At 40.5% G+C, this 15710-nt stretch overlaps 1 protein-coding gene across 1 annotated transcript in view; it reads left to right on the forward strand.

Annotated features, from left to right (window-relative positions):
* LOC123974080 (plakophilin-4-like) overlaps positions 1 to 15710 on the forward strand; it is a 48221-nt gene that overhangs the window by 13546 nt on the left and 18965 nt on the right. Inside the window, exons 7-9 of the mRNA XM_046054517.1 lie at positions 8156 to 8326; positions 11052 to 11262; positions 12208 to 12340. Coding sequence (XP_045910473.1) covers positions 8156 to 8326; positions 11052 to 11262; positions 12208 to 12340 — 515 coding nt within the window. The remainder of the gene's footprint in view (positions 1 to 8155; positions 8327 to 11051; positions 11263 to 12207; positions 12341 to 15710) is intronic.

Here is a 15710-nt window from a genome sequence, read left to right on the forward strand (position 1 = left end):
CACACACACACACACACACACACACACACACACACACTGCCATTTACTGTGTATCAGCTCAGCAGCCTGTTCAAACTCCTTTATACTCTGAGTCAGAATCAGTATATAATAGCTTTTTTTAAATGTCTATATTGTGTTATATAAAAGGTCGAAGGGCAAGAGCAAAATACCTTCTGTCAAATCAGGAAAACAGAAAGAGTACACAGTGTTTTCCTCTTTGTTTTGCCTCACTGCCCCTTCCTTTCCATTCACGCACAGCTGCATGAATCAGCTGTGCGGCATCATCACATTGTACGAGAGCCACAACACACACACACATCATTAATAGATTCATTCATTGAGATAAAATGCTTCAAGATGGTCATAGTCATGTAATGAAATTCATAATTCGAGGCATTATTGTGAGAAGTTATCATAAGTTATTTAGTTTGTGTATATTACCTTAAAAATCCTGACGACAAAGAAAGGAGACACTGTTATAATGAAAAGCACCTTTTAAAATGGTGTTTTGCATGTAAAACTTAAGTAATAAAATATGGTAGGTTGTCATATAGTTACTGTTCATAAATTCTTCTGAACTTATTGAGTAGAAGATTTATTTGTAACGCAGGCTGTAAATATTTGGACAGTGATACTTTTTTTGTTGGCTCTGTGCTCAGCATACTGACTCTGGAAGGAACAGTGACTGTGAGGTCAGTGGTTGTCCTGGAGTGGAGCCAAAACATAGTTCCTGCAAGAAGACAAATATTGGCTCAAAAGTATAATAGACTGCTAATCATAGTTAGTTTTATTGTTAACAATAGAATAGGAAACCACATCCTAATATAATAGACCATATAGCTACCACATAGCTACGAAGTGTTTTGGAAGAATTAATCATTTTAAAGCTTTGGAAAATTTAAATAATACATTTCTCATGTGTGAACATCTTGTGCACATCACACCAAAGCTTGCAGAATATGCAGTTCAAGTATCCTGATAGACTATATGGCCATTTGGTAATACTCCAGTTCATAGTTTTAATCAACTATGAACTGGAGTTCATAGTTCAAGCTTTCTTAGCCTGCATACAGTTAGTTTAATGCTGTGTTTCGGCCCTCTCTGGTTGAAAGTTTTGAGTCTGCAGCACCTCTAACTACACCAAGCATTATTAGATGGTGTGGACAAAAGTATGTTCTGTATCTGTAACCACAGTGCATAGTTATAGCCAGCACACCCCTGTCACAACTCTCTTGCTACTTTGGCTTTCACCACAACTACAGCAAATCTCGACATACTGGAAAGTAAACTGAATGTCCATAATTAAACATTACCTGACACAAAATCATGGCTGGAATAGTGTTGTCTGGCATAGTCCTAGCCACTTTGTTTGTATCCCATTTACAGAGATATGGCTGTGTACAAACATCACATTTCTTTCAGCACACATACAGATCAGACAGCTAGTGGACCGTCTGGAAATATTCACTGAATTTGATAAAAAGATGTGTATTGGATTAGAATCTCATAACCCACATTTAAGGCTATATCTTGGGCACTTAACAAGGAAAAATGAGTAGGCTGTATAAATGTGTGTGTGTGTGTGTGTAATTTATTCAGAACAGTTGAGATCAGGAAAATGATAATGGGAGAACCTGCGGTGCCTGCCTAAACTAGCTTGTGTGTCATCCACTTAGGAGAAAGAGGCAAAACAAGCGCTGGCTAATGTTTTCTCGCCAAACATGTATCTTGTCCAAATCTAGAGCAAGCCAATTTCTCCCCACAGCAATAGGAAGAGGCCAGTCTGGGCAGGTTCATTCTCAGCCCTCCCTTTTTAGGGACTATCTTGTAGATAAGAATGTAGCTTTGACTAATAATGAAAACCACAGTTATTACATAGCCTAATCTTTTGTTCACATTTCTGTAATATATGAAGGTTTTTTCAGCTGGAGAAAGAAATGAAAGTAGTCATTTATAACTGGTGAAAGCCCAGATCCCGCCATAAAATCCAAGAACATTTTTTGTCTTCCTCCAAAAGGTAAAATAAGCTCTTATTCAGCAAAGCAATGTATTACCATTACAAGGTTAACGGACTGTTTTCTGTTTTCTACTTCATGCTGCCTGGGGATATCCTCAGATGCCGTGGTTGATGATGATGTTCAAGGTGAACATTTTTGGTTGTTGTGTGACGTCAGTTTCCTATCATCCTCAGTGTATTGTGTTTGCATGTAGGTGCTGCATTTGCTCATGTTTTATAATTTGTTCTCTATTAAATTATTTCCATCCAAGTGTAATTTTTACCATTGAATGCAGACGTTTATTGTTGTGTTATCAGCCTTAAAGGTTCAGTGTATAATATTTAGGAGGATCTATTGACAGAAATGCAATATAATATATATAGCTATGTTTCAGTATTGTATAAAGACCCTACATAATGAACCGTAAATTTTTATACCTTATAATGAGCATTTCTATCTACATATACCGCAGGTCCTTTAACATGGAAGTTGCCATGATGAGCTGGCATGTTTCTACAGACAAACTGCTCTACAAAGCATGTTTCGTCACAACGTTAAATACTAGTGAAGAAGAAAAGGAAGTAGTAGTAGTAGTCTGGTCTGTTAGAAATAAGAAGAGAAATGGATGACCTCAACTATTATTTAGCACACAGACCTGACAGAGCGTGTTGGCCACTGTAGCTTCTCCTATGCGCTCGCAAAGGGAGGGGTCAGCGGTGAGTGGGTCGTTGGTTGTAGTTTGCCACCCTCACCACTAGATGCCACTAAAACTTAGACACTAAATCTTTAAGATCACGCACTGTGGTTAAACTGTGCAAGTAGTAGGGCTGAGATTTATGATCTTTGTTCTATAATAATTATCACAGTGACCACATACTACCACTTAATTTGAAGTTCAAGAGTTTAGTCTGAATGCTTAATAAGGCAGAATGTTTTTTAATGGCTTAAAATTATTATTACTAAATTGATGACTTAATATTATATGTGGTTTCACTTTTAAGCCTCAAGAAGGCAGTAAAAACAATGCTGTTAAAGTATTACAAAAGATAAACAAGTTTAGCTACATATATTGGATATCAACAAAAATATACAAATTGGTGTCCTGAGTTCTTATCATGTGGTGGAATAGCTGAAAATGCAGACACGGGCAGTTGACTGTAGAACTAGTAAGAGGAGCTTGTTTTGGCCTTGGTGCTAACTTGTGTGCTAGTGCTAGCTCTCTGGGGCTGCAAACTGTTCACGGTTTGACTACTCGGTGGGGCGGCACCTTTTTCCACATAGTCAGGAGAGAAGAATCTGCTCTTTATCAGACTTCAGAATTTGAAACCATCTTTTAATGAGAGAAGTTGTGACCTCCTGTTGCCATCTTGTGGGGATGCGTTACCCTTCTCCAAGAAATTCCTCTTCAGATGCATTTACAGGTCCCTGTTAGTAGGCAGTTATGTCACACTGCTATGAGTGATGATATCTCAAGCAGACATAAATGGGGTTTCAGTCACCAACCTAATTCTCCTCTCTAGTTGAGCATCCCTCCCATATCTTCTTTCTCCTCTCCCTCCTGTCTTTTTCCCTCCCTGTCCCCCATACTGTCTCCCTTTCTCTCACATAGACTTCAGTGGAGCCTTACCTTTAACATAGTAATTTGTCAAAATGTTTGATGAGCCATAGTAGAAGGAAATGGTTTGATCACATGATCAGGCTCAGTTGCAAGCCTTTGGCTGTCCGACAGCCTAACCTTGATATTGTTGTATTCTTTCGTTTGTCTGTTTCTCTGTCACACCTGTGGTTGTTTCCTCTGTTTTATTTTCAACAGACTTCTATCCCTTTACTTGGATTTTCTGTTTTCTCCTATCTTGTTGTCTGCTCTTTTTTCCCCTTCTCTCCCGCCTGGCTCCCCTCCATGCGCTGTCATTGACAGGAAGTCATACCTTCCCTCTGCTGCTGAAAAATAGAAAATGAAGACAAATTGTCACTAATAATGTGCTCATTACGCTCGATGTCCATTTCATAGCAGAATGGGGCGCTGAAAGAGCGAGGGTAAATGGCACATCTGTATGTGTGCGTTCTTAACCTGACAGCCAAGCCACCATGGTAGTTCTAACCGTGGTGCACTCTATTTTTACAGCCATTCTCACTTTTATGTGTAACGATTTTCTGGTGATCATGCCAGCTCTTCTATTTGTTTAGAGAGGGTTTTTGAAAAATTATTTTTGTTGAGGAATGCAGTCAGCTGCATCCATTTAAGTGTTTGTTTCTCCAGAGCATGCACGCGCCAAGCCGCCACCGCCCTTCATCTAGCCTCTGCCAAGTGTAATCTGTTAAAGCTACGGTGAGAGGGCTGAGGGGGAGAATTAAATGACTATAATGCACCAGGAATGTGGGCCATTCATCCTCAATAGACAGCAGTATGTTATTTCTCCCTGACAATTTGCAGATTCTTGCAGTGACTGCAGCCCTTCTATCAGGGGAGCGGAATAAAGAAGGCAGACGGATTAGTCTCCTCTAAGGTTGTTTGAATGTTGCTACTTTCAGGAGTCAGGCTGCTGAGAGGGAGAGATATGCATGAAGGCTCTTGGGAGATTCTCACCCCCTCACTCGGTCACAGCTGTGCAAAAAGCCCCGTTCATGTGGCCGGGCTTTACATGGGGATGAGAAGTCTCTGGTGGTCCTAGTCGGCCTCATTAACCCTCTTTTCATTTTCATCCTTTCTTTCCCTACCGCTCTTTATATTCTCTCCTGCTTTCTTCTCTGCTGCTCCCGCCTTTCCTTATGTCCTCCCACTACCTCCTCCCTCTTCATATCCTCACCCCCTTTTAAACCTTTGAACAAGAGAAGCTGAACTGATTTCCTGCCAAACTGCTGCTAGTGGCTATTGTGCGCACTGCCAGAGTGAAAGGCTTCCTGGGCTTTTGAGTGTGCCACTACAGCACACCGCAGCAGCATTATGCTTTTTTACTCCCTGCCCTGCACTAGTAGGGTAGGGAGTACTTGTTTCCATGTAGTTCATAGTTAAGTTTAACCCTTTTGTCCTCAAAGCTATTTGGGTATTTAATAGAATCAATTGATAAGTCTGTTTTTGTTAACCTACAGTATATTGCAGTTACAATGGTTCATTTAGCAAAATGCCACGAGAGAGCACACTAAAAGCCAGGAGACCTTCACCCTGGAGTGCCTAAAACCCTCTAAGCTGCTCTAAAAGCATTGCATTAAGTGGCTCGCTGCTTTTATTAAACAGCGTAGAAAAATAATTTCTTTTGAATGGCTAATTGAAAGATAATTAAAAAAATAAATCTTGATTTTCACCAAACAATTCTTAAACAATAGAGAAACAAACCTGGTAGCAGGTGTGAAGTGGGACCGATGTTCAGGCCAGGAACTAAACAAGGCAGAGTGGCCCATAAAAGTAGGGTGGTTGGGAGGAGGAGATGTGATGGTGTTCACAGGTCCCGACCAGTTGCACTGGCAAAGTAGGCAAGATTTTAAACATACCTGTAGTCAATTTTTGTAATGCAATTATTTGGTAGAAACAACCACAAATAAAATTAAAAAAACACTCCCATTAGACACCATAGGAATAAAATGGCACTGAACTGACAGTTTATAACTCTTAAGGATGTCTGATGGCTAAACAGAAAGCCAATGACAAAATGCAGAGAACATGTTTTATTTGATTTGAGTTTAATCTTGACAGTTACCTCGGTATTAGGCTGCTTAGTATCAAATAGCTTTCACTTGCACTGAAATATTATTACACTAAATATACCCGTCATTATAGAGCACTTACTGTAGATATGTTGAATGGAATACTGCCAAACCTGACCAGGACACCTACTGTTCATACTTCAGGTGAAGGTCGGCCATTTGTTATGCAGCTAGAGGTTAGCGGGGCATTTTGTCCAGCTGCCTGATGCCCCTCCACCCCACCTCCAGAGCTCTGCTTCTTAACTGCTGAAGACTTGGTGAGGTCAGCCTCAGTCTGGTCCCATATCTACATCTAAAATATTCACTCGCCTTGCCCCCAGCGGCCCTCTACTCCTAGAGGAGGCAAACATTCTTATTTATTAATTTCCCCCGTCTCAAACTGTGACAAGAATCCCTCATTTAGCTGTTCTGCATGGCAGAGTTGATGTTTAGCAGCACTCAGCGCCTGAGCTCATGCTCAGTTGGAGAGGACCCAAGTGACGTTTGGAGGCTCGTGAAATGTGCAATGAGCAGTTAGTTGCCAACTGTATACTGGTCCACTGGGCTTCACAGTTTAGTGAGCTTCACTGATGTGAGGTTTTAACACGAAACACATAAACATAGATGTGGGTTTGTACTGTGTTTTAATCATAAAATGTTTTTGTGTGTGTTTTCCCTGTTAACCCAGCTGTTGATCTCGGGAGGGTGTAAACCAGTAGGCCTTAACCTGCCAGCTATGGGCATGGTATAGTTTTACCAATATCATGTTTTCACTAGACACCAGAACTAAATCTAAACCGCAAACATCTGCATCTGAACTGCTTGTATATTCCTTAACGATTGGGGAATGGCAGGGCTAATGAACTGTGATGAGGTATGATATAATAGCATTGAAAACTCCAGAAATGATAGGAATTACTACAGCTGAAGATGTCCTCCCTTTAAGAAAGAGCCTAGATGTGTCCAATGTTTGCTTCAGGAGTTTTAGGAATTTTGAGGTTGGTTGGGTAAAGGAATGGGGGTTATTGAGTTAGGGGTTATTGGGTTAAGAGTCATAACCGTGGGTCTTCTGAATATGGAACGAATCAGAATATGTTGTCCTATTCTGCTGTTATTGTTTCACATGTGGACTCAATCTGAGTCAAACAGGTTTTCTTTTTTTCACCCCTGTCAGGTTAGCCTGTTAGAGAAGCTGTTTCTGTGTCACACATTTCCCAACATCTGCTCCGGCCATGCTCTGATTGGTCCACATTCTTCTTGGTCCAGCAATGTCTGCTCTAGTTGGCCTTCACCAGTGGCTGATTTTACCCATTTATTGCAGTATTTATTATGATATATTTTCCGCCATAAGCAAAGCTGACAACACCTGTGCAAAGGAAAGCAAACCTCTGCAGTGCCAGTTTTAGTAATTATTAGACATATTTTAAGCATACGCGACCATTTCATCTGAACCACTGTGGAATTGCAACGTATGGCTAGTTTGTGTTTTTTTTTTTTCTTCTCTACACTGTGTGTTTTGTAGTTTAATTACCGACTAATTACTTGCCATTGCCTCTCAGGCAAGTTCAGAAACTGTGAATGTTGGTGGCCAACTGGCCATTTGCTGAACTTTAGCCTTTCTGTTTTTTTTAAAGTGCTTGCTTTGTCAGTGCTAGCTCTTTGAAGTTTGCTTTGTGTGTTAAGCCTCTGTAGATTTATGTTAGGCAAGTCTTAATTCATGGTAACATGGTTTGTTACCCTCTCTCATATTTTAATTTTTCCCTTTTTCAATTGGTGTGATATTTATTTGGAATATATCTAGCAAAGATTTGGTGTGTAGATGGAGCGTATGCCAACTTGATGTAATGTGGATTAAATTTTTTTTTCTTTAAATGATTTATAGGTATCTGCTAAGTTTATATTTTCAGCGTATACATCACTGACAATCATATACCCAGGCATGTCATCAATCTTTTATTTTTTTTAATATGATTTTAGAAGAAAGTTTCATTTCCATCCAGTACGAAAGTTAACTTACAGACCTGAAACTCGAGAGAGAGAGAGAGAGAGAGAGAAGAGTATTAGAGAGGTGAGTGAACAACTGACAACAATTAAAGGAGACTTGTAGTTTAATATAATAGATTACCTAGCACAAGCAAGTATCAAGTCAAATGGAAACCAATGTCTGCCTAGAGTGGAGATATAAAACAAAAACATCTCCCTTCTGTTTCGTCCCCCCCCCCCCCTTATTTTGCACTCTGATATGTTTCAGACATTGAACTGATGCTGTTATTCAGAAAGAATGACTGTAAATAAGCTGAAAGCCATTCAGTGTCATGCTCAATGACACTTTGACAGGTCACATGGGAGTTGATGGACATATTTTTGCTTTTACAGGGCTCAAACTTTTTACACTTCAGTTACGAGAGTGTCCGTGTAATCACTAGACCACTCTGCTGCTAACTTCTTATCGGCTAACCACACTCCTACATCTTCAGGAATACGGAGCTCATATGCTAGTCAACACAGCCAGCTGGGCCAGGACTTAAGGTCGGCCATGTCCCCAGACCGCCACATTGCACCAATCTACGAGGATCGGACCTTCCAGGGCCCGCTATACCGCAGTCCCAGCCACACCCAGCAGGGCACCCTCTACAGGAGCACCTCAGGTTGGTCCTACATTATTTTATATTGTAAAACCCCGGGGGCAAGTAAATTTAAAAAACAAAAAACAAGACAGCTATCTAAGGATGATGACAAACACCCACAAAGGAAATGACAGTATTATAAGACAATATCCAAGACAAACCCACCCCTGTGTTTTTCCTTTATTTTTTCTCTCTCAAGGTGCTTTCACCTTGTCATGATATGAAATGCAAAGGTGGTGTCTAACATTGCAGATAAGAAATAAACCTCCTGCCATTGTTCTGTGAATTTGAATTGTTTGCTCTTTCACTAAATGAAAGATGTCAAGACTATTTAAAGGGAATTAATTGATTGTGACTCAAACATTTTAAGTGTTACCTTTTCTTATGTCTGCAAACTGCTAACCACCAAAAAGTGTTCAAAAATATGTGCAAAGTCCTCGTAGCACTAATGGTTAATTAGTTAATTTGTCTTCTTCTCTGTCTTTATTCATGTGATTTTTGACTGCTGGATTTTTAGCACAAAACAACAATGAGGAAACAATTTGATTTGGTAAAAAATACTGAATTTTGAATTTTACATCTTTATAGACTATTTGTGCAGTCATTACTTTAAACTGTCAGATTTTTATCTACAGTTCGTCATCGGTACATGAGGTAATCATTAGCTACTGATCAGCATATACTGTGTTCCCATTACTGTTGCACCTAGCTGACTAAAATTAGTAAGTGTTGGAAGTCGGAAACCCCTGCCATAGCAAACAAACGACAGTGTTTTTGTTTTGAGTGTATGTGTAACTGACGAGACTTTAAAATGATTTCCAAACATACCAAAAATTCCATTTGGTTTTTCTTTTTTCCCTTCATTTTCTCTCTTCTCTTCTCGTCCTGTCTCTGCATTGTCACACAGTAGAGCCATGCAGGGCATGATGAGCAACATTTTTTTCTCTTAGAACATTTTCATCTCAAGCAGACGCAGAGCATTTTAATTTTAGTTATCTAGTACAGATGTTCCCTTTGTCCTCAAATCTCTTAACGTCTCTTCCGTTTAATCCGGGTCCTATTGACTCATGGGGAACACCATTTCTCTCTCCATCTTGCCTTTAGCGCCACATATGTTGTGTGTTTCGTTCTTGCGTTTTGCTCTTGTTTTCTATTTGTCTTTCACTGTGTGACCCTCCCTTCCGTTCCTCCCTCCACTGTCAGGCAGAAAGGGTGAGACATGAGTTAATAGGCAGGTACTGATATGTCATCCTGCCACAAAGGAGTCCATTACCCGTGTGTCTCACTGAGCATAAGAAGAAGGATGGAGGGGCCAGGGGACAGCGTGGTTAGCCACATCCACAGCCTGCTCTCTTCCAGCTCTCCTGATGTTGCCATTCTTCTCTCATCACCCTCCTGCCTCAGACACACATGCTTAGTTGCACCGACACACACACACTCCATTCAGCCTTTTCCTTGGCACACCAGAGATCAGCTTAGACCGATAAGTTCACTAATAAATGCTATTGATGCTGTGAAGAAGCCCCCAGAGAAGCCAATGTAATGTGTTTATGGCAGCTATAGTGAGAAAAGGGCTGAAGGGAGTTTTTCAATATGGAGTCTTTTGTAAGAGCTACCTCATTAGAAAAATCCAATTTGATCCCAGCGTTTTCTTTGTTATGTTGTGAAATTAAATTTCATTAAATTTGTGCAAGTGGAAGCCGGATTTTTACATTAAATGGAAATATTGATAATTGGCTAAAAAAGATGAGGAATGGAATGCTAATGGGTAAAATTGCAAAGCCACACCATGTTCATAATTTGTCCTCCAGTGTCTTTGGTTCTGTTAGGTTACATTTTGGGAGATAACCATGTTGCAGGGTAGTGCTGCTGCCCAACATGGAAGTGCACTGATGTGAGAAATTGTGTTTTTGGAGCAGCCCCACAAGTTGACGTCTTGGTTTCTGGGAGGAGGGAGTTTGAGCACGCACATGCCCAGTCCTGTTTGGAGTCTGATAGGGATCTGACCAACGCAGCAAGTCACGCAGCCACACGTCATGTGGCTCTGGTGAGAAGGAGGGCTAAATCCAACCAGCTTGTTTATGCAGTTCTGTGTTTGTGACCCATTGTGTTAAGAAACTAGGTCATAATATCACTGGGAGCGAATAAAAAGAGGAGAGATGACTGAGGCGAGATGGTGTCAGGCGGAATATTGGACGGAAGGATGACTTCTCTGCACGTTTGTGTTTGTAATGCTTCTGCTCTGCAAGTGTATCTCTGACTGTTTTTGGCGCTGGTCATGGTTTTACCATTGCCTCTCTGCTGTGTTTGGCAAAGTTACCCTAAGAATACAGTGGCGCAAAAGAGTGAAAAGGCGGTGAGGAAAGGATTTGTGGATCATCGAGCAGGTTGAGTCCTCCTGTCCTCTTTGAAAACCAGCAGGATCCCTCTGGTTTAACAATCTTGTAAAAACAAAACAGCAAGCAAACAGCCACTTGAAGGAGAAGACTTCTGCTTTGTGGAACCATGGGAGCTGTGTTTTATCCTCGTCATTTATTGGTTCCAGATTGTAGAATTTGCTGAGTCTGTTGGAACGGCCGCATGTTTGTATTTTCAGCTTATTTTAAAGTTGGATGCTGCCGGTGTGCAAAGCTGAAAAGGTCTGCAAGCTGCTAATCTCCACTAAGACAGCTTTTTAAGCTTGCATGTGTGTTTCTCCTGTTGAAAATTTCAGTCTGAAGGTTTTGGGGGTTTTTTTGGCCTTCAGGTGTGGGGAGTCTCCAGCGGACTTCCAGCCAGCGCAGTGCCATGATCTACCAAAGAAACAACTATGCTCTTAACACAGCGGCCACCTATGCTGATCCATATCGCTCAGCACAGTACCGGCCCTCTGATCCCAACTACACACGCCAAGCTGTTGTCGTGGATGATGGTGCCACTCGCTCACCCTCCATAGACAGCATTCAGAAGGATCCCAGGTAAGTACTGCTCAAAATTTTAGCGTAATGCTGTGTTTACTAACCACTGACTACAAGATGTAGTCAGTGGTTAGTAACCAGTGTAGTGTAGCAGGGACCAGTCATCCAAAGGGACTACTTGTGCTAACAAAGCATCCCTCTTCTGCTGGGTCAACACTGGTGTCCTCTTACTATTCAAACAAGGAGCCCCCTGGGTAGTAACATGCAGCTCTAGCCAATAAGCTGGCTGTACTGTGCCTGGCCACTTTACAGTACATTCTCCCATACATTGAAGTGCAGCGTCTGCTCTTGTCATAGAGACGTGTGTAAGCGTAGAGAGTGGTTTTACCCCTGCAGTAAACCCCTGACTTTGCACATTGTGAGCTTTGTTTACACCCATGTCCGTTGATGTAGTGTAACTACTTGAAGAGAGCGCACCGGGGGGGGCCGCCATGACCCAGGTGTTCAGGAAGAGCAACAGAGGAAAATTTCCCCTAAAATTTTTAACAGGATTTCTGTCCAGGGAAATCCACTAGGGTATTTTCCAGCTTTGGCTCTTTGTGCGGTGATATAATCAAGACAAAAGGAGTTTGACCAGCCTGGGTTCTCGCTGCACATAATTCACACTCAACAGCAATCTTATTTTGCCACCTAGTTTCACATAGTACTGTATGTAGCTTCTACTCTGTCTGTATATCTACCAGTAGAACCACAACAGGAGTATTTTTTTTATTATTATTTTAGAGTGTAGAAAATGGTTCCTAAGAAAAGCAGTAATCCAAGTGTGACCAAAGTGGATTGTTATATAGAACCTGATGTGAATGTAATTTCCTGGGCTCATCAGTTTGCCCTGAGGTGCTGAAGGTTTTCATTTTGAGGGAAGCTGGTCCCGTGTTATTTAAGGAGACAACTTGTTTGTGTGTCTGTCGTCATGCTGATACCTTTGCACCCCACCTGTAATTCTAGGGAGTTTGCATGGCGTGACCCGGAGCTGATGGAGGTGATCCACATGCTGCAGCACCACTTCCCTTCAGTGCAGGCCAACGCAGCCGCCTACCTGCAGCACCTGTGCTTTGGCGATAATCGGGTTAAGGCTGAGGTAGGCATTGTTCCACTGTTCCCATACTGTGTCTTATTAGAATGACTGTCATCCGTACTAAACCTCCTTAACTTCTGATAATTATTACACTTTATGCGCATTTTTAGTGTTTTTATCCATGCCAATTGTGTCATATTTAAAGAGAACCTGCAGTTCATTAGAACTTGGGTTTTATTTCGGAAGCTCCAGCCATTTGCTTTATTGGAGTCAAATTCATTCAAGCTTTATTTCAGACTCACAAGAGGGTCCATAGCAAAAAAAGACATACAAGATAAAACCATTTGTGTGTAGGTGTGTAGACATCAGACATCTTAGATGTGCCTCACATGTAGGAACACCAGAGAACACAAACAGACTGACGCTATGCCATCTGGGAACCTGAAGCAGCAACCTCCTTGCATCATTGTAAGCCACTATGAGCCTCCACATACTACTTTTCCTGCAGCAGAGCCAAAGATGAGCTGTATACACAGGTGTGCAGAAAGCCCTAAATAATGAACATTTTACACTGACAGAGCACACACTAAATTTCCAAAGCAACATGTTGGCCAGAGCTAGAGTTTACGGTCGATCAATATCATGATTTAAATCATGAATAAGAAAATGGCCACGGTATTTTATTTCCTTGCATGTCATGAGAGGAATATGACGTAAGTGAAACACAGGAAAATGACATTACTCTTTTTAGCATTAAATTTAAGGTTATAATCTTTACCGTACTCTGAGCACACCTTCAGTAATTGCTGCAGCCCAGCACAATATGGACTAAAAATTACAAGGTCATCATATAAGATAATTAATAAGAATATACTTCTTGCAATCATTTTCAGAAATCATTTTCATGATTAATTCTGTAAAAGGCCTTTGATGCATCAATAAAACACATACATATAGTGGAATTATGGCTTCCATATTAAGCAGCTATTTCTTTTAGAGCATAAATACCCATATCAGTGCCATGTTTTATTTCAAAGCCAAACTGATTATCATTTGTGAGGTGAGAAAAACATTTCTAACCTTAGTAGCAGGATTCATTCCAGCACTTTTGGAGAATATTGGCAAGGGGAATAGGTCTATAATGAACCATAATATTTAGTTTACCAGCCTTATGCTTAATAATAGAGACTAACAGTGCACCATGAACTACGAAACCAGTAAAAAAAAACAACGGCAAGCAGAGGACAGAGCCTATGTCTGCAGTAATATAATCCATACCACAAGCCTTTGCTATCATCTAGCATCATAAACAACTACCATGTTTTTAGAAAGATCAAATTCTTCAAGTACAGCTACATTGCTTTAAACGCAGTTGAATAAATTACAATAACGCTCACGCCACACCTCGACTAGTTTGTCTGGGAGATGCGTACCCTCAGTGCTGGATGATAAGGAAGCTTTACAGGTATTCATAACTCTGACCTTTCCAGAAGTCATAATGGCTATTATTCTGCAGCTTCCTGGCAAGTGAATCAGCTGTCATTGTGCTCTTGTTTCTTTTAATAAAACGAAGAGCATATTGGATCTTGCATTGGTGCAAATTTATTTTATGTTCAAGCAATGACCCCTGTCTAGGCCTTCCTGCCTCTGTCCATAACTTCTCCAGCTGCAGCATGTTGCTCAGCCACAAAATCATTCCATCTAGGTTAAATGTTTTCAATATGGCTCACTGGACACATTAAGAGCTGTCACAATATTGTCATGCATGGAACATAGTTCCTCGGGAAGAATAGCTGTTGCTTAGACTACAGCTAAAGGGGATCCTAATAAATGAAAAATGTGGCCTTCCCATAGTATATTTCTAGATTATCCAGAGAGGCATGAGAATCTGCTGTACAAATACAATGCTTCACTAATACAAGAAAACTCTTATAAGGCAGGTACATTTTGCTTGATAGAATAAGCAAAAGAACAGCAACAAGTGTTTTGCAAATATAAATTTCTAAATATAAAACTGCTATCTCACTAAAATCCCCCAAAACAAAAACACTTGTTGAACCATTGTCACCTATGAGTGAAGGAACAAATGCTAATCTGTAGGGGTGAGGAAAAAATCGATGCAGCATTGTAACGCAATATTTTCCGTGGCAATAGTGTATCGATACACAGACGTCAAGTATCGATCTTTTAATATATAAATTGTACGTGAGAATTTTACTTTTTGGTACAATAATAATAAAATCAATTGCTTTTTCAGTTCACAAAAAAGAGTTTTCCTTTGGGGACAATATTTGAAGTTGGTAATAAATTACAATATATTGCAAAGTTTAAAATCGCAATAACGTACTGTGACATAAGTTTCTTGATAATATCGTTTCACGGGGCCTCTGGTGAAATTCATCCTCAGACTGATGCAGCAACATCACTTAAAGTGGTCCAACAGGGAAACAAAGTGTCCAGACAACCAGACAAGTCGTAAACAAAAACCCCAAAAAAGGTAGTAAATTAATTTGGAAGAGAAAACAAAGGAAACGTTGTCTGTTGTGAACCTCCATCAGTCCACAGACCAACATTCTAGTTTAAGCTTGACCTTCCATACTTGCTATGCTATAGTTGTGCATGCCTCCCGTGCAGTGAGAGATTTTTAGCATCATCGTGGCTGATTTTGTTTTTTTTCTCCCAAGAAAGTGGTAGCTAATCTGTCAGATCCCGTCTAATCTTGCTGTGGCTTGTTGCATGATGGGGCCTGTTTGTAGTTCTCTTGCCCTGCTCGAAGACCTCGGCAATTACTTTAGTGAATCAAAGTCATTATATCAATACAACCGGAACTGCAAAAATAAAACCCAAATTTTAATTTATTGTAATTTTCCTTCTGACACTCAATTTGTAGCTATCCTCCAGGGGTGGCAATGTCTGTCGGTCAGTCTAGCAGCTATTAGAATGACTAAAATAACATTTTTGTACAGACACTCATGGTCCCCAGAGGATAAAGCCTAGTGACTTTGGGGATCCCCTGGCTTTTTCTCTGGCACCACCATTAGGTTGACATTTGTGCTTTTAAGTGAAATGTCTTAACAACTATTAGATGGATTGCCATGAAATTTTGCACAGATATTCATGTTGCCCGGATTTCACATCTTAGCAGGTGTCAGTACGTGATGGTGCAGGAAAAAAGGAGCTGGGTACACCGACTCAGCAAGGGCTTTACAATCTTCATAGAGATGAAATCTACTGCAGATTCACACACATAGACGCAAAGACACATTCACACTGCTCACTAATGCCATAAGCCAATGAAAAAACATCCATAGCATACAGCAACAGTTTAAAAAAATATATATATATTAATATTTAGTAATCTTTTTCCTACCTGGTAATTGAGATCTCATTCCCATTGTCCATAGGTGTGTCGACTGGGAGGAATAAAACATCT

The sequence above is a fragment of the Micropterus dolomieu genome, linkage group LG07, assembly GCF_021292245.1.
Source record: "Micropterus dolomieu isolate WLL.071019.BEF.003 ecotype Adirondacks linkage group LG07, ASM2129224v1, whole genome shotgun sequence".
In the NCBI taxonomy this organism is placed as follows: Eukaryota; Metazoa; Chordata; class Actinopteri; order Centrarchiformes; family Centrarchidae; genus Micropterus; species Micropterus dolomieu.